This window comes from Ciconia boyciana, chromosome 18 (assembly GCF_034638445.1).
Source record: "Ciconia boyciana chromosome 18, ASM3463844v1, whole genome shotgun sequence".
NCBI classification, from domain to species: domain Eukaryota; kingdom Metazoa; phylum Chordata; class Aves; order Ciconiiformes; family Ciconiidae; genus Ciconia; species Ciconia boyciana.
Window position 1 is genome coordinate 2,116,233 of NC_132951.1, and position 19,942 is coordinate 2,136,174.

The following is a 19,942-nucleotide window of genomic DNA, read 5'->3' on the forward strand; positions in this document are numbered from 1 at the left end:
TAAACTTTAAAAAAAAAATTAAAAAATCAAGAGTTCTAGATGAAGCAAATTACCGCCTTCTCAGAAGTTGAGCGTATAGAAATCCTTTCCGTGGTACTACAAAAATGCCACTGAATTGCATCCTGCAAATTGAACCTTCTAGTAGCTTAATTTGAAAGTGAGGCAGATAACCCTAATTAAAAAAAAAAAATTTATAGTCTGAGATGGAACTTCAAAATTAGTTCATTTAATCATATCACAACACACAATTTCTATGAAGATGTAATTTGATTTCTGTGGTGTGGCATTCATCTGTGCAATGCTCTTGATACCAATTTCTAAAGCACCAGGCACACTCGGATACAAATATAGCCAAGAAAGGATTAGATTCATATGTACAAAGATGAAAGCGATCCAACTGGAAAGTTTGCTGCCTAACAATTCACAGCACAGATTACGATGAAAAGGACTACTGTGCCTCGTGTTAACTATATGACAAAGGATGTTAAATGGACTTCTGAGCAAACAAGGTAATACACTTCAAAATTATTTCTTCCAAAGTTGGCACAGTGAACAAGATTCACCCCCATGCAATTTCACTGAAGACAACAGACTCAAATGTCATGAATATTTAACACAGCTAATCACATACAAACCTAGATCAACATTAAATTAACTTAGAGGGAAAAAAAAAATTAAATTTTAAAAAAAATCAATAAATTAACACAGACAAAAATAGAAATATTTGACACTAAAACTAAGCTACTGAGGCAACATTTTAAAGTGTCTGTAAAAACACTGGCTGACACTTGAACGCATCAATTGGCTGCAACTCCTCTCCGTCCTCATCTCTTGGAGACTTCCAGATTCTGATTTTCACCTCTCACGGAAATCATCTGAGCTGATGAAGACTTTGAGATAAGTAAGGCAACTGAACAAAAGCCTGGCTGTTAGGAATGTTATAACTGAACCTTAGCTGCAAAGCAACAACAGCTGCAAGCGTGCATCTGCATCTGTAACAACCACTACACGTTAAGTACAATTCTAGGCTTACAGCTGAAGTAGCAACTGCTTCATCTCGAGTTAAATCTCTACGCCATGATTTAGACCCCTTACCACTTTTTAAAATTTTCCATATTCTCAAAAACTAGCATACAATGCTCCTATTTAAACCCTCTATTCATGCCATAAAAAAAAAAGCAACAATCTTCGCTCTCGAGCTTCCACTTAAACCTGAAACTGCCACTTTTAGGGTTTTAGGCCATAGCAGTTCTTTTCGTCTATAAAATTTAATCAAATGCTATTTTAGTGATAGATTGCATCACTTCAAAGATTTGGAAATGTTAGATAAGGTGAAGAGTCAGAGAAAAGCTATTGGGAGTTTACCTGAGAGGCTGTTCCAAAAATACCACACACACATGCTTTGATATTAGTGACTAAAGCCCTTAAATTGTTCCCCAAAGCCCACCTTTGCCATAATACCTACAAAACACTTGAGAACAATTAGCCAGATGATGTGCTGTGAGCTTATTATACCATTTATAAATGACTCACTACACCCTTAACACTCTGCTCCCCCCACGACTGTCTGTCTCTCTAACCAAAATTCAGACTGCAAGAGCTCTGCAGAAGAAATCACCTCTATCACGTCTGCACAAGGATCACAGCGTAAGCCCTGGCTCTAGACACTGCCTTATTACAAAAGGTAACAGGAAATGTCATTGTAGAGGCATCAGGGTTTAGACAACCTTTGTTCTTAAAATTTTAGATGAACTAAGGAGGAAGTTTATCTTGAGAGGTTTGGACTATTGATGAAATACCTTGAAAGCAGACCAAGATATGACTTAAACATGCTTTGCAACAGGGCTCTAAAACCAAAACTAGGCAGCAATAGCAGGGAGTTCTGCCTCATCCTCCCCAGGACAGGTACACGCACATATCTGTAAGAGGAACTCATGTCTATCAGCAAGGAGTGCTGACAAGTACAAGCCATGCCAGGAGTGCTTCATCCCGCTGCTCTCTCTTTTCTTCACTGTTTCCTCACTGGCAGCCTCACAAGACTGTACTGGAGTAAACGTGGATGGGCAGCAAGCAGGGTGGTCTGTAGCAATCGCTGCACGTGCAAACACAGGACAGAGACACAAGCTGTTATCCTCCAGGGCAAAGCACGGACGACGAGAGGCCAGGGCTCACAGCAGACCAGAGAGGAGGGTACATGCATGCTTGCAGGAGGGACAGGGTAGAGTACTAAAAAGAGGATGATCTTGATCTATAACAACAGGAGACCTGAAACCATTTAACAAAAATACAGAGTCTTCCCTTTGGCCAAGAGAATTACCCCAATTCTAAAAAAAGCAAATTACTTTTCCCTAATATTTTTTCATTCCCACTATGACTAACAAACAGTACACACCAGCTGTAACACACGAGCTCACAGAATTCCCCAGGTTCACAGCAGTCCAATGCCCCGACTGGAAGCACAACAAAGGAAGCGAACTGTCATGGTATATAACCTGCTCTCAGACCAGAGGTGTGGCGGGGGATATCCCTGTACCAGGCATAGGGTGAGATAAGATGATGCAGACTGTAATCCATTATTACAGAAATACACGGTTCACTTTCATTTTCCAATATGGCATCAGTAAAAAGACAAGGATATTCTTTAGGAAAACTAATCAATTTGAGGGCCATGGTGCCTTCTTAACAGCATTACAGGACACAAAAATATTTAAACTAAGCTAGCTTGAAAACGCTGTTGGTCAATGAGATTTTGTTTCTCAGATACTGACTTTGTTTGACCAGTTAGATATGCGTTTGCCAACAGGATTTAGCTCCTTCTATATTCGAACCATCTTTAATCCCAGGAAGGCTAAAGAAAAATGTCTCTGATTTAGCTCTGTGCACTTATGAATAACTCAAATACTACAGTTAAATTTACAACATAGTTCCCTTAGCTGTTTAGAAGACAATTGTTTTCTTTCCTTTCCCCTTAAGTTCTAGTATGTAAAATATCAGAAGAATTTAGATTAAAAAAAAGGGGACATGTTATTTTTAAAGTTCTTCTTGAGAAAATTTCCACATACAAAACTGTGGCATTTCTCCACTGGTTTGAGCATAATTTTCACATGTTGGCATCATCCTCGAGTGGCTGCCACAATTCTGGTATCATAAAGCGACATGTATTTTCTCTTAGCTTATCAAAACACATTTTATTTAACTGCTAAATTTGGTCTGATCCAAGTTTTTTTTCTTCTTACTTCACAACAAACAGGAAAATGCAGATGCCGTACTCTGATCGCATACATGCATCCTACCAGAGAAACGGGGCACAGAAGCCAGATCAGTCCTCCTAAGCATACAACTGTTCAGATCACATTGCTGCACCCATGGCTCAATAAGACTTTAAGTTCACACTAAAATGTTCACATTGTTCACTACTGTTCTAGAAGTCCTACCTAGGTAGCACTGAAAAACAAATTGTTTGGCCCCTTCTGTTATGATGCTGGAACACCGTGTCAATATACTTTGGCATATATTAAAAAAATCCCTGTAATATACCATATACTGTGACATTTCCACTTCAGATCTATCATTTACATGTGAAGCACGAATCTCGAAAGAACCTCGTAAAGCTGTAAGAAAGACTACATTTTGCCGAAGCGCTCAGACACCCACTCCATTCAGTCACACCAGCTGGAGAGGTAAGTGTCAAGATACAGCTTTATTCTTAAAAGTGAATATGGAGGTGAAACTCCGCAGCCTCCTCCACAGCAATAATTTCTTAAAGTGAAATCACAATGATATGTGCTCCTGATTCTTCTATGTCAGCAGCATTTCTCAGAAACCTTTTTGCAAATCTGGACATCTTAAAATCATATTTAACTTATTTTGCAATTTACGGTATTGTCCCTGCACTTCCCAGTCCAGCTGATAGGCGTCTTAGACATGACATCCATTGGAAGATCTTTTGCTCCTAGAGGTAGAGGAGTCCTTAGCTACCCTCTGTCTAGCGCAAGAGGCACAAATAGCCCCCGAGAGACGCTTAAGCCCCTTCTGAAAGACACTGTTGGAGAGACTGTAAATGACACAGTTGCAGAAACTGTTGCTAATGGCAAGCCAAGTGGTCAAGAAGGATGCAACGCGGTTACTATAGACATTGGAGCTCTCCAGCAGAAAATAGATTATGTAGGGCAACCAGAGGATGTAGAAGACACTGGTGATGCGGAAAAGAACCATGGCATAGCGCTTGTCCGGGCAAGGCTGTGCCTCCCCAGCCTCCCCATCCTGAGAGCTGAAGCGCACTCGCCTCTCGTTGATCTCCTTGGTGTGCTGCTGGCAGATGCGGAAGATGTTGAAGTAAGTGAAGCAAACGATGAAAGCAGCCGGGGCATAGAGCATCACCACGATGAAAAGGGTAAAATAGGGATCGGTGTTCCAGGAATTGGCACACCACTGAAACACATCCCCGTGATATCCAGGCTTTCCCCAGTGAAAGGAGGGTAAGAAGACCAGGCAGGAGTACAGCCAAATGATCAGTATGCAGATTCGAAGTCTCCATGGGGTAACCAGTGTGTTGTAGGTCAGCGGCTTTGTGATGGCAATGTATCTGTCAATACTAATGCATGCCAAAGAGGCCATGGAGACGCTCTTCAGCACCGATACCACATAACCAAAGATTTGGCAAACCAAGGACTCACTTAAAACAATAGGATAGTGCAGCAGAGACAAAGAAGGCACCAGACAGCTCACGCCCACCAGGAGGTCAGCATACGCCATAGTCTGTATGAAGTAGCTGGTGGTGTGGTGGTTCAGCAGAGGTGCACAGTGAAAGACAAATATCACAATAATGTTGCCTGAAATAATCAGCACCATGAGGAACACAATAATAACCACTTCCAGGAGGCAAAAATTGATGGTCTCCAAATAACTAATGGCCAGGAGACAGAAGGGCCGGCCACTCTGGTTGCCAACCAAAGAGGAGTTCATCTTGAGCACTGCAGTGATCTCTTTACTTCATGCTCCTGCCTGCTGCCTGCAGCCACTCCAGGCAGCTGCTGTCATTGCGGCTGGTGCTGTGTGTGTAGCAATGTCAAAACCGGAGCTCCAGTCCCCAGGGCTGCTCCAGATGCTGCTGCTGTGCATTGTCTGCAGCACAATTCCCCTTTAAATCCGGCTCCCCGCCGCTACTGGTGCACCGGGACCCAGCAGCAGTCATGTCAGCAACTTCACACACGCACACGGGAGAGGGCTGATATTAAAGCCCTCCTGGGTGGGCTGCCTCGCCGAGGAGGGATGAGGGGCTGGGGGCAGAGGGAGAAGGAACCTTCACTGAGTCAGGACGCGAGTCCTCCCAAAGGCTGACAGGAGAGAAGGGGAAAGTGTTTTACAGAACCGCCTCTCCCCCCGCGCTACCACCTCCATCACCCCCCCTCCTTCCCCACGCCCTGCTCGGCGCTTCCCCGCCGCCGCCTGCCCCCGCTCCCCGCCAGGCTCCCGCTGCGCCTCCTTCCCCCCGTCCCTTCCCCACGCCCTCGGCGCGGGGCGCCGGGCTCCGGCCGGCGGGGCAGCGCGGGGAGGCTTTCCGGGCGAAGCGGCCTCCCCGAAATTCCTGCCGCCGGCCATGCAGGCGGAGGGATGCGCGGCGGGGAGGGGGTCCAGCCCTCCTCTCCTGGCTCCATTTTGCACGACGCTTTTGTTCGCCGCCTCTCCCGGACCGCGCCGCTCCGGCCCCCGCCGCCGCCCCCCGCCCAGCCCGCAGCCCTGCCCCGCCGCCCCGGCCCCTACCTGCCGCAGGGGAACAAAAGCCCGGGAGCATCCTCGGCCGAGCGCCGGCACGGGCGGCGTGTGCTCCGGCCGCGGCGATGCGGAGCCGGGGGGAGGGGACGGCGGGGAGGAAGGGGAGGGAGGCGGGCAGGAGCGCGGAGGAGGGCGCGGCGCCGGCGGGGACCCGGCGGGGAGCGGGGCCGCAGCCCCCCGGCCGCTCCCTCGGCCCGCCCCAGCGCCGGGCCCGGCCCCGGGCGGCCGGGGGTTGGGGAGGGGGAGCCTGGCAGCGCCGGCCGCCGCTGCCCGCCCCGCTCCGCCGGCCGCAGCCTCGGAAACGCGGGTTTCCGCTCGCAAGGCGCTCGGCACGCCGATGCCGGGGCGGGCGGCGGCGGTAGGTGCCTCACCCGGCGCGACCCCGCAGCCGCCGGGAAAACGAGCGGGTCTCCGCGCTCCACACTGGACAGCGGCGGCAGCGGGCTCTTGCCCTGCACACCCTGGTCCTGCAGCCAGACACACACCCACGCCCCGGTCCCAGGGACAGACAGACAGACACCGCCGCACACCCCTGCGCCTCCTCTCAGCACCCCTCTGCACGGCAGATGACAGCCGTCCAAGCAAGGGCGTGAATTCAAACGTTTAGTCGTCATTTAAAGCTTTTGGGGAGCCCTTTTGGGGAAATGCTTAGTCCGGAGTAACCGTGCCTTTCCCAGGTGTAGTTTGTGTTGCTTAGGAGACACCTGAAACCAAGGGCAGAGCCGAGAACTGTGTCCCACCAGTAATCCAGATGTTGCTCCAGGCAGGGAAGCACCTCCTGCATACGTATATGCAAAACCCAAAGGCATCACTGTCCGTGACAGTCCCCAAGACAGCCTACACCAAACTAGACAGACGAGAAAACCCAATGACATTCCAGGGAGCAAACACGCAAGAGATTCACAACATAGCACTTAAACTTGTATTCACACCATAAGCTAATACCATCACGCATATTTAACCAGAAAAATCTCTTCAATGCATACAAGGCAAAGATGTCACCACAGGATACTCATATCTTGTTGTCTGTCAAGAGCGTTTTACTCACTCGACGTGCTGGAACACACGTTCCCATGGTATGTGGAAGCTCGATCGCTGACCCGGATAGCAGACTGCTCCACCGCCACGGCTTAGGACAGGCCCACTACTATGGGAAGTGGTCTTTGAACTGATCAAACCAGTAAGAGAGCAAGGTGAGGCTCTTCAGCGATTAAAGTCCTCTTGTCAAAAATGAAAGCGTGCAACTGGCATCCTTATGAGCCTAAATCCACACACTGAATTCAACTGATACCAACAAACCCAAGGTTTCAGTTAACCTAAGCTAAACATTCGTTATTCTGTGGGATACCTAATAGAAAATGAATTGCAGCCAAAGGGATAGATCTGAAAGCAATCACACTGCAATCACACTAGCTCAGGATTTTAGCTAACCTGTAAGTAGAAGAAAAACCATCTTATGATACACTTGTATTGGTCAAAAATCTGTGCCGGACAACAGCATGACTTGGCAGATTCTTAGTTAGTCTTGTGCAAAAGCCTGAAAACAAAAACTTGGTTTTCCCACCCTATCTTTAACTCAAAAAAGATCCTTTTACTATTGTCCTTCATTTTTGTTATAGTTTATGGCATTTCTACTCATGGCAATTGAAGTACTAGAACTGTAGCTAGGAAACATAAACTTTGAATTAAATTTAGGCAAGGGTATTGTGGTTATACAAAAAACAAGCTATGATTGAATTACTGCTGGAGAAATTATCTCCTATCTTTCCAAAGCAGAGAATGATTTACATACCAATTGATTCACATAGTATTTCTGGATCCTTAGACATGAATAGACACATTATAAACATCTTTAAGAAAACACCATACATTGAACCTTAAATATATCTCAGATATATAAAAACAAGGTAGTATTGGAAATTGTGAGACTGACCAAAACAACATCTGGTTGCTGAAATTTCAAAACAAAAGATGCACCACCATATCAAAAACTCCTCAATGTTTAGATTTTTATTAAAAGTACAAGCTTAACTCCTATGCAGCTGACAGGTATTTCTGTAGAAGACACAGATCTGTTTTTTCCTTTAACTGACATTCTATTGTTTCTCCAAAGCTGAGAGTAATAATTCTATTCAAAGTTCATGCCGACTTACTCCTGCTTGCTTAAAACACCCAAGCCCAAACCAGCAATATCTCAAGTTAATTCTCTCAAGCACCCCTGCACCAGAAGCCAGACCAAAGTGGCCAACAAAGGGAGTAAATTGCAACTGGAAGGTAACTGGGCTGGAGATCCACCTGCCTGCTACCCCAGCTCTCTGGTCAAGTGCACAACCAGCCGACCGAGAAGAACCACTTCTAAATGACATTAAAACGTGTGGTTCAGGTGGCTGAGGTTGGCGAGAGACTGAAGATATTTCTGTGTTGTAGAGACTTCTCCCACTCTACACAGTGACACAATACAACCTCATCTAAGATTATTAAAAGGTATTCAAGAAATCATTCAAAGTTACAACAAGAACTCTTGGGAAAACTACTGCTTGTAAAAGATAATTAAACTTCTATCACCACGTGATCAAAACTAATCAACCAAGGGATCTAGAGGTTCAGGCACACTGACACCAAGACTACGTCATACTACTTATACCTTCTGTGATTCACAGATGTATGTTAGGTTTAATCTCAGTTGATCGTACACAATCATGGCCCTTTGTACTCCTGAAAATCAAATGTATTCTTCTTAATTTATATGAACATATGGAAATGTGATTGTCATACAAAGTGGAAAATAAATGTTAGCCACCCACAGCTAAAGTACTGCATTTTGTGCCGCTGATGAAGCAACACATTCAGTCAAATAATGGTAGTGACATTTTAATCTATTTCTTCATTAAAAACTAGTATCATTTGCACCAAGACAGAGGATTATATTTGGTAGAACTTTTGTGTACTGTAATCCTCTGCTCATGGAGCCAAAAAAGTGGGAAGATGAGAAAGTGCGTAGCAAGAGTCCTGCTATAAGAAAAACTGGGACAAATTCACCTCTTACCAGGCCTAGAATTTCTACCAGAAATGCTGACCCCGGGTAACATTCCAGGATACTCCTCCTGCCACTGAATTTTTTTTTTTTTTTTTTTTTTGGTGCCACAAGATGTCCCTCTCACATCGTAATTTTCTTAATATAGTGTATTTATCTGGTACAACAGTTCATGGATTTTTCCTTTCAACATTATTTCCTCCCACACAGACCTATATCCAAAAGCTTTTATTTTCTCCTCAATATTGTAAATGTCAGGTTCTTAAAATTTTGCTATTATGAAGTACTTCTCCACTGAGGGATCGCCACTGATCTGAGAGATTCAGTAGTTGTATTAATCCTTTTTAAAAAACCTTGTCTGAAAAGTGGTTATTGCCTATTTTGCTTTGTATCATGATTTATTTTTTTTTTAACCTGTATGGCTAGCTTTACAAGTTTTCTACTCAACAATACTTTCCATCCACCTCTGACTGTCAAAAACATGAAGTATTTTTCCTGCAGGTGTCCATTAATGTCAGGAGCGAGTCCCCATGTCTCTTCTCCTACCTTTCAGTGGCTGGAAGCCTGAAGATTAACAGCCGTAACCAGGATTGCCAAAGTCCTACCAGGAACAGATGCCTCTCAAAGGGATTGTCTACATCGTTTTACCTAGAGTTTGCTTTCTGTCCCCAGTAGGGACACGACCTTAATTCATTGGGCTGGCTTTCATCCACACTCCCCACCATGAGCACGGCAATCTGGAGTTGCTAAAAGCTTTATTACTGCACACAGACAGTGTGCAAATTCTCAAAAGTAATTTGTGGAAGCACCACAATGGTGAAACTTAGACACTATCGCAATAACAAAAGCACAGAGTACAAAACCCCAGCTAATGTTTATCAAAGAAATAAGGAGCAAACAATTAATAAATACTGTCACGATGACTAGAATGCAACCAGCACACCTTGAGACACGGTTTCAATGCCTTTTTTAATGCACAAGTCAGATTCAAGAAGAGACCTAGACACAGCCTTCACTTGTAGAACACAACAGAAGACATTTCCTTTTCAATCATTCAGTAGCCATACGTCAACAATAAGCAACAAAACTATCCTTGCAGCAGTGAATTTGCAAAAGAAAGCAAAAAACACAGATTCGCCAAGCACCAGGGGCCAGGACTGCACAGGAAAGCAAACACCAGAAGAAATACTGGGGCGCCTGCATCCAACACCCTGCATAGAAGGGGAAAAAAAAAAATCCCTGAAAGAGGCCAGAAGCTTTTGAAGCAGCTGTCAACACAGATCCTTATTAATTTGGGACTGTGCTGCCGCATGGGGTCATGAAAAGCCTGACAGAAATCAAATGCAGCTACAGGAATAGAGGTCAACATTAAGAGAGAAGGGGCACTGGATTATGAGTACTCAAACAGGCTTACTGCATCTCCTACTTGCACTGAAGAGCAAAGGTTTTACATCAACTCCTTGTGCTTCTGCACTATGCCACAGCAGTTATTCTCAGATATAACATTTTCAATGCATGGTAATGCAAATAATTGCATGCTTGCCAGAGAAGAATTTGTATTAGTGACACGCAAAACATGGCGAAGCATTACAAGGATGGTAAAGCAATGTATTATAAGGGACCCCTGCCTTCACATAATTAACAATTTTTTTTCCCCCAGACATGTTTACTCCTGTGCACTGCTGCATATTGACTGTAACTGAGCTGCTATTTTCAGAGCAGTACGAATTAGTCACATTAGAACTACAAAATTGTCAAATACTCCGTGAAAGGCATGAAAATAAAAAATAAAAGCCAAAGCACAATCCAGCATTATTATACTGTTAGCATATACTATATACGACGGGTCTGCAAACATTATCTTCCTGGGTCTTGAATTCATGCTCTCATCAGCCTCCCAAACAACCTTTGCATTCTTTGCCTATTCACATCTTTAGTACTTCCACACAGCCACTGATAACCTTTTTTGAAATCTTACGCTTCTTCCACTGCCTACAGATTGAAGAAATCACAGTTCCACTGTGACCCAACCAGATACTTCTGCTCTCAAAGCACCAATCTTTGTCCATTCTACAGAAACAGTCACAGCCCATTTTCATGCAAATTACATTTAAGTCACAATAAGGCAAACAGCCTCAACAATGTTCTAATACGGCACTTCCAGAATAAAGGAGACTTCATTTTCATTTCCTCAAGCTGGTTATTGTAGCATGCTGGTAGTATACTACAGACCTCATATGACTACAGTGGAGCCTGAAAATGGTCATTCAGTACTCATTTTCTTTCATTGTTTAATTCCTTAATTAGTTTCCATGCTGAATGACCAGTGCAGGTATAGTCAGTCCTTCTGCTGCAGAACACAGGGCTGGATCAGCCTACTCTCCCTTTTACTTGGACTCTAGAGATGCTCCCAGCATGCTAGACCCAGGTTATTTCCTCTGTCTCTGCCAAATGTAAATGAGCGGAAAGGTTTCACAGATTTAAAAGTGAAATGTTACACGATTCCTTTCTAGCTCAAAAAAATAGTAGCAGTACGTGTCACCAACTGTGCCACAAAGAGATCATCTTTTCCATTCTGATACCAAAACACTGAAACAGAGAAACAAGTGATGCTGTCAACTACTCACTAGGCAATTAAAATAACACAACAGGAGTAACTGTGATATGCTCCTTGCCAGAGCGCTCAACCTCCACATTATTTGTAGGATTTATTCACCAAAAAATCCAAGTTATAGCTCTACAATGCATGTACCAATATTAAAGAATTCAGATCAAGTTTCTTCTATATTCAATAAGTGTGTGAAAGTACTTATGGCAGAACATTTTTAGCTAATCCAACATGATTCATTCAAATCACGTAGGATCCTTCCTGCATGATTCCAGCACAAACCGAGTTTAATTTCAGAAGCCCTCTTGCCCTCAGAATAAGTTCTTTAATTGCTCCTTGCGAATCTGTACCATCAGAACATAGATATACAGAGGCTGATTCAGTTGTTTTGCTTTTTTAACTGGTGAATAATTAATTTGTTATATTTGTACTGAAGTTGCATCATTAATAATTTCTCATATAGTCCTTCTAGACTTGCATGTTTGATGAAAGCAGTAAAATACAATGTATCTATACAGATAATAGTCACATTCAAATGAACACATCCGTTTTCTGGATAAGGAGGAGACAATTCATTTTGTGACCCATTTCTTACTCTAGAACTTTGAGAAACACTGAATGATGTCTGTATATATGATTCTTATTTTCTTTTCCTATGTTACTGAGGTCAGCATTCAAGATGAGAAGTTAAAAAACTGCCATCTTGTGCAAAAATGTCCAAAGTATTCTGGTTTTTCTATCAAAAAAAGGCTGCGATTTCAACTAGCGTTGGATTTTTAGCATAAATGTTAAGACAATACAGCAGAATTCAGCTTTCATTCAGGAGAGCCAAACAAGCAAAGGAAATGAGCTGCCTGAATCTGTCAATTATGAAAGCAATTAATAGAATACTAATTTTTTACAAACTCACTCAGAACTCATCTGAGTGAAACAGAAGGAGGACTATTAAAAAGAAAGCACTCTAAGTACAGATCATGCCACAACTAGCACTGCATGTTAGGTTTTTTTGTTGGAGAGAGGATTGAATTATACTCACTAGTTCATACACTATATTCAGATACACTCAGGATCCTTTAAGCAAGAGGGTACACACTCAGAAGTCTCTGTATTTCCATTCCTTAACATACAGGGGGGGGGAAAAGATGAAAAAAAAAAAGCATTCTACCTTTGTGATGAGAATTCGGTACTTCTCCACCAGGTGATCGTTATTATGACACCCTGCCAGCAGCTGCCACACTTCTCCTCTTAGGGCCTCAGGGACACCACTTCTCACCAACGCTGACAACGTCTTTGGCCTCACGCTCAAATTGAGGTGCCTGGGTGTAGGTGAAGGCATTGTTACTATTATCCAAGTACAAATAAACGATTACATGAGCAACAACTGATGTGTAACATCAAACATGTCAAATGACAGGAATTTCAAGACAGTCCATATGTTGCCAGAGTAAGTGAAATTCAAGTTATGAAATAAAACAGATTTGGAGAAGCACTTTCCAAACTATTTCCTTGATTCCCATTAAATTTAAATACAATATAAACATATGCTATAAAAGACTCAACGAACCAAAACACTCCAGCAAAACTAGACCTGGAGGATAGATACCACACTCTGTAAGATTCCAAGCTCAAACTACACCAAAATGAGAATTAATGTGCAGAAGCATATACCGCTCTCTAGACTTCCTACACCTGCGCAGGCAGGTAACCTTCCAGGTGAGGGAAGGAGAGAAGGCAGGCAAACAGAGATATAAAAAAATCTCACATGGTTATCTAACTACATCCATGCATTTAAGCAGCTTCCACTGTACAAGCTAGTCCCATCTAAACATTTTTTTCAAGTGAAACTGGTGACAGCTCATGAATTACAGCACTGTAAGTCGTAAAAATTAAACCTACATATAACTTATGCAGTTACAGAAAGTTAAGCTGAACAGCCCATTCGTGGCTTGTACATAAAATCCTCAAAAGACATAGAGGCCTTAAATCAAAGAAATTACAATTTTTCTGCAGTTACTAAAAACCAAACTTCTAGGTAAAACGATTAAGAGGACTGATAGACAAAGCCAGGCAAAAAACTGAACTTATGTCATATCGATCACATTATCTTCTTAACAATAACCCGGTATTTAATAATGTTTGTTAACAGTCCAACAGATATGTGGATGATAATTTTACACAGACTGGGACTCCTTGTTGCTTTTCTCCAGTCTACAGTGTTCCAACACAGTAATCTGGAGACTAGCAATGCAGACATTTAAATCAGTATATACTGCACAGAACCCAGTACCATAATGTCCTCCTTCACTTTGCTTTCTCTAAACAAAATCAACTATAATAAAAATAATATTTATATAATAGTTACATTTGTATCTATATACATTCATGTCTATAGTCTTATATATATAGAGCATTTATTATACCTTTATAGTATATAAATATATAAAACTATTTATATAAAATACTTGTTATATACAAAATAATCAAATTCTTTGTAAAGGCCTACAAAACTGCTTTGCCTTAATCTCGGATCAGAATAAGTACAACAGTAATTCCAATTAATATAGCCATGAACTGTAAGGCTGTAGACTAAAAGCCACACACTACTAGATTCTTCCAAACTATTTTGAAACGAGAAAATCGTGTGACTCAGCAGTTATGAAATATGAGCCAAATATTATTTAGAAATCACAAAATACCAACGCATATTTAATTGCTATACAAATCTAATTACAGGATTCTAAAAAACTAGCATAAAACTACCTGAACTCTGATTTTTACGATTTTCAATCCTCTTACATTAAAAGCTCAAGGATCATTACTTCCAAATACTCGGTTTTAGTTAAGAAGGAAAGCCCTTTAACACATATTAAAGTTGTTGCCAGCATTAGCACAGAAGCACTTCATATCCTCTTAGAGCTGCCAAAACATTTTCAATGGGAGTCAGGTGGCTTAATTATCTTTGAGCCCTTGGAAGAATTACAAAAAAATTCAAGTTGAAAGAAACTTTCTCACAGCAGCAGATGCATAGAGCTCATCTGTTAAAGATGTTTCTATAAGCCTAGGAGAGGGAAGGAAAAGAGATTATATATCATTTTACCACAGCCTTCCCCTTCTTACAAATGTGTCCATTTCTGATGTCCACTTTCCTACCAAATTAGCACAATATATTAGTGCAAAACCAAACTGGAAGTAAAAGTACTTATTCAAATAAGTTACAGAAAATAAAAAAATAATGCTAAATTGTTATAACCTTAAAGACAATCCTGGCTAAGAGGCCACGTCATCTAAAGTGCCTGACTTATTCTAATCTCTGCTGTCCTGCTCCTTAGATCTAGTATTCTATTCAGATCTTCGATTTACTGTACACCCCTTGCCCCGCTCCTCAGTAACATGAGGAAGCAGAAGGCAACAACTAAAGCCAGAGTCAAAACATAGCATATTTGAGCTCAATCTGATGCTGTGCCTGTCATCCCCCTTTGTGGGGGAAAAAAAACCAAAAACCAAAAAACCAAACTGAATTTTGCAATAATCAGCATCACTTTCTTACAACTGGTCAGGCTACTTCAAGATGAATAAAAGATCCTTCGTGAAAGGAGGACAGGTGTTGCATTAACAACTTGACTGGCAAGAAACACTCTTCTTGTAAATTGGCATTTTCTAGGAAAAAAACAGAAGAGCTCATGTACTTCCTTCTTGGCAAGCTCTGGAGCCATCTTCCTTTAGATAAGGGAGGAAAAGCATCTTCACTATCCAAGTACAAATCTCCCATATTCTTAAGCTACAGTTACTAAGATATGACAGCTGCAGGAAAAATTGGCTGTGAACTACATCAGAATTACAAAGAGGAATGGAAGTCATCTATACAAAATAAAGACAAAGGAAGAGCTGCATTTTCTTTATACTACTTAGTTTAGGGTTTTCTTTAACAAAATCCCAGTGAAACTCACAGATAAGTAATATACTTATTTTAAGAGAGAACCACCTAAAGACACAGCATAAGTGAATTTCTATACAGTATTTAAACATGCACTGAAAAATGACAGTACTTAAAACACCCTCTGAAGAAATCAAAAAACACAAAGCCAGTGAATAAGGGGTGTCATGGGGATGACAGAGGACTAAATCCATGCTAATCTCATCTCAGCTGGCTTCTGGAAATAACAAAAACTCTGAGCAGAAGGAACAAACAGACTGAGAATATTCAGAACTGTAATTTTCAGAATGTGATTTTGCCACTTACCATTTGGACAGCAGCTCTCCCCACGTCTCAAGAATTTTTTCTGCACACTCTTTGGAAACGTCTCCAGAACCACTTAAGAGCGGTTCATCATTGTCTGCCAACAGAACAGAGGAGATGCTGTGAGATCAACAGCCATTACTCTACCGTTATAGATTTCCATGTTACTCTCCTAACTGTATCAGTGTGTGGCAAGAACAACTCCTCCTCATCTGTGGATGCAGTGCTTGTGCGCTCAACACAGAGAAGGCAGAAGTAGACTCTTCTCGGAGGCATGCAGTGATGTGACAAGTGACAGAAGAGAAGCAGCAACACATGAAATTCTGGTTAAAAATCAGGAAAAGAATTTACAATGGGGGTGGCCAAACTGATACAAGGGCCCAGAGAGGTTGTGGAAACTTCACCATTGGAGATGGTCAAAATGCAACAGGACAAGGCCTTGAACAATCTATCTGGCTGGATTCACACTGAGTGGGAGACAGGATTACAGACCTCCAGAGGTCCCTTCCCACTGAAGTAATTCTATTATTCTACCCCAAACTTTTGGAAGACAACAAAAATTCTCAAAGAGCACAACTTCCTGTATGTGAAAAGCTACAACACTATAAAAGCAAAAAAACGAGTAAAATCAACGTGGCTCCACTGAGCAGCTGCAGACTTGGCATGTTGTTGCAGACCCATGAAAGTCCATGAGGTAGTTTACTTTAACTGTTTTGTACTTTTACTTTGAAAGCTAGTACTTTTTGATAACTTATTTGGCTTAAATTAAACAGCTTTTTGAATGAAATGCATTCAAAAATGCAGTGGAGGGAAAGGATTAGCATAATCACAGTAACTCTTTTTGAAACCAATACTGATGTACTCCCAGATATTTTTTAAACACTCACAGCCAAGTATCATCTACAAAAACAACATTTCACTGATACAGTAGTCAACATTGGTTTTGCATTATTGAGGAAATACATTCTTTTTCATTAAATCTGTGCTTCCTCAACTGACACCTGAACTTGTCAGCAAACTCTTGCAATGCTGCAAGTTGTATCAGTAAACAAAAACAAACAAATTTTATATATATATATAAAATTATTTTCCTGGTCTAGAAAACAATACCACTGTGGTTTAGCATAGTGGTTAGAGGTTGCTAATAAATAACATTTTGCAAAGGCATTAATTTTCAAACCAACCTTCCCCTCCTCCCCCCCCAAAAAGGAAATTAAAGCACAAAAGTGAAACAATTCACCCAAGGCCACATAGAAGGCCAGTAGAAAAAGTGAAAAAGCAGAAACTCAAGTCATCTACATTTCAGCTCAGAGCTGTAAGGCCAGATGTTTATATACTCAGAACTAGTCCATATTTTGGTTTAAGGGAATTTTTAAAGAGCAGAAAAAAGATCTTGAAAATGCATTAAGTTTCAAGCTGGGCAGGTCCTGGTATAGTTTTATGTATTGCAGATGTCTATACTTGCCCCTTCACTAAAACATGCTGCTTGCTTATATTTCCAAATAATATCAGCTTCTCATTTTTACTCTCAAATCTGTTCACAGCTGCTCAGGGAGGGGCAAAAGCTACATGATAATACCCAATTTTTAGCAGCCTCTTTTCACATTGTTCCAAATATATCACACTGGAAGCTTCATGAGGCCTGGGCTTGAGAAAAGCATAGACATAGAAGTGTCAGACAAGGGAGAGGCTGATCCAGGAATGCGGGGGTACTGGTTATCGAATACTCACAGCATTAAAGCAAGAAAAAAAAAAATCAGTAGGCCAGATTCTGACTGGAAAGGATTCAACATGTTTCATAACTATGTTATTTACCGACTGCCCCTTCTTTCAAAGTATACAAAGCCTACAATCCACTTCCTACCTTCCTCTTCATCATCCTCTGGAGGAGAAGGAATCATTGAGCCCTGTGACCCAGACTGGGGCAGACGAAGAGAAGGGCTTGCTGTAGTTTTTCTTCTCTCCCTTTCCGATTCACTTTCTAGGCACACAACTTCATATAACGTGTCCGAGTTATTCTTTCTGTCCTTTTGCTTTATCTAGGAAGCAAGAAGTTTCATTTTACTGAGAAAAGCTATACGAATACACAAATTACTTCATAAGGCTCTACCTTGTCATTCTGGAATAGGAGAGCTGAGAAAAATTTTCATCACATTCTACAGTGAGGAATGTTCAGTCCTTGCAGCAGACTTAATGCATCATGCAGGCCTGCAAGTGTTCCTATCCCTAATGCCCTAGAACAAGCCGTAAGCCTACTGCACCCAAAAGGCATGAATCTCTGTTACAGATCGAGCAGAAGTGTCATTCAGGTCTGCCATGCATAGGTAGCTCATTTTTTCAACCATAAATGGACTGGACACAAACGCATAGATTTTTAAAGCTGTAAATGCATCTGTCCAACAAATGGTCTAAGAGAGGAAGGTTCCTTAATATGAAGCAACTCTGCCTTAATTTAAAGATTAGCAGAAAATTAAAAGCACAATCTTTATAATTATGTCTAATTTATCTCTGTAACCTTCTGGGGATACTGATGGTGGGAAAAGGAGAGTTTTTAAAAAAATTGTTCATATTTATTTTCCCACCATGGCAATTGTCTTTAGCGATGCTTCCAAGTCATCTATCTGTGTATACATTGCTGCAGGAACACAAATTGTTGAGTCCCAAGTGTCCATTATGTGGCCCTGTTTCCTCCTTAATTTTCAATGCTTTGATACCTTCCTTTCCTTTAAAGGAAGATTTTTCTTTGTGAAGTGGCTCTAAAATTTTAATACAGTCTAAGGATTTAGAACTTTTTTTCATAAATGAATAAAAATAGAGAGTAGAAAAGGGAAGGTGAAGAAAAGATGGAAATAAGATTTATAATTATACTCTACACTAAGCTCCCAGTGCTCAATTATATCCTTTGGAGTATTAAAAATGAAGAGAAATGCATCAAAACTAAAAATGACTAAATCACTAAATGTAATCTGAGCAAATAAAATCCCTCTGCTTTCACCATTTCCGAATAAAGAAACACTGCCAAAGTAAGATAAGCCAATTCTGCACAGCTGTATTTTTAATAGCCTAATCATGACTCCATAGAAACAGGTTTCCCTTCCAGGCTTATCAGGCAGTACATTCTATATTTGTTGCTTCCACTATGAATTTTGATAATCTTCCATTAGTAAACACTGGAAGTTGGACAACCTGACAGTGCCTGTGGAAAAAAGAGAATTAGCTAAGATAAGTCACAATGCCTGTGAATTTGGTAAGACAAAAGATACAGAATTAGCTAAGTAAGATAAGCTTCCTTTAAACTGCCAAACAGAAAAAGCACCTTTTGGAGGTTGCAGAATATTTATACCCCCAGAGCCTTAACTGTTCAAAATCTCCATGCTCCACCTCAAAAATATCCTAAATAAAAAGACTGATCTCATCCATGAAGAATTTTTCCAACTTAAATTTTGAAGGAACGTTTCCAGAATGTTTATTCATATTTTATATAAAAAATAGGACATACACAAAAAAGAGGTTCCTTACTGAACCTCATCTGTATTACCACCAAGATGCCATTATTTACTAGCACTTTAAGACAAATCCAAAAAGAACTAAGAAAAACCTCTTATTTCATTCAAAACCTCTCTAAAAAAGAACACTTATCAAGAAATCAGGACTCCAACCTTGCTTTTTTGGGCTGTGCCCAGAATTATTAAACCTTGAGAGAGCACGTACATCCACATTGTTATTTGCTTCTGTGTATTTTCATCTCTTTAAACACAACTTGCACTTCAGAACAATAATTTCTAAAGCAGGAGAATGGCAGCTACTTCAAGTACATCATCTCTTTAGCAACTTGGACCTTCAACTTCCCAGCCTTATTTTGAGACCAAGTTATTGCCTTGTACTGTTATTATGAATATCCTGGACAGAAATAATCCTTTTCTTTTTAGTAGCTAGCGTAAAAAACTAACTTGGAAAAAACAGTAAAAGTGTTTAACAAGTTCTAGGAATTTTTTGTGGTTGCTTGGATTTTTTTTCCCCAGGGGAAATTTGGGATATGTGTGAAATCTCTGCTTCCAACCACGTGCAAGGGTGAAAATAGACTTCCACAGAAAATAATTTTTTTTCTAATTTCAGGTAGATGTTTGCTCATCTAAAAAATAAAAGTTGGATTTGTATGATAAAATCAATTTAGTGACATATCAGATAGCATGTCAGCAGGATTATCTTAAAGCCTTTTTTTCCTCTTAACCCTTAGTTTTACACACTTACCCTACTGTACCCTTGTGCAAGCAACTCTCAGCATAGC

General features: G+C 41.1%; 2 protein-coding genes across 6 annotated transcripts in view; both read right to left on the reverse strand.

Annotated features, from left to right (window-relative positions):
- Positions 1-19,942, reverse strand: part of RABGAP1 (RAB GTPase activating protein 1) — a 76,505-nt gene that overhangs the window by 31,491 nt on the left and 25,072 nt on the right. For all 4 annotated transcript variants that reach the window (XM_072882847.1, XM_072882850.1, XM_072882849.1 and 1 more), the window contains 3 exons: positions 17,519-17,693; positions 15,658-15,751; positions 12,583-12,733 (listed from right to left, as the gene is read on the reverse strand). In XM_072882847.1, the coding sequence (XP_072738948.1) occupies positions 12,583-12,733; positions 15,658-15,751; positions 17,519-17,693 (420 nt within the window). The remainder of the gene's footprint in view (positions 1-12,582; positions 12,734-15,657; positions 15,752-17,518; positions 17,694-19,942) is intronic.
- Positions 3,100-5,859, reverse strand: GPR21 (G protein-coupled receptor 21). 2 transcript variants are annotated; one of them, XM_072883080.1, is made up of 2 exons: positions 5,764-5,859; positions 3,100-5,336 (listed from the first exon to the last, which is right to left on the reverse strand). In XM_072883080.1, exon 2 carries the CDS (start codon positions 4,963-4,965, stop codon positions 3,919-3,921), a length of 1,047 nt encoding a protein of 348 aa, XP_072739181.1. In that variant the 5' UTR covers positions 4,966-5,336; positions 5,764-5,859; the 3' UTR covers positions 3,100-3,918. The 2 variants fall into 2 exon arrangements, with proteins under 2 accessions (XP_072739181.1, XP_072739182.1); XM_072883081.1 differs by having other exon boundaries at positions 3,100-5,279; positions 5,764-5,830.

What these genes read in the sequence shown, in the direction of transcription:
- GPR21 (XM_072883080.1), bottom strand. Translation starts at nt 4,965, where the DNA reads ATGAACTCCTCTTTGGTTGGCAACCAGAGTGGCCGGCCCTTCTGTCTC.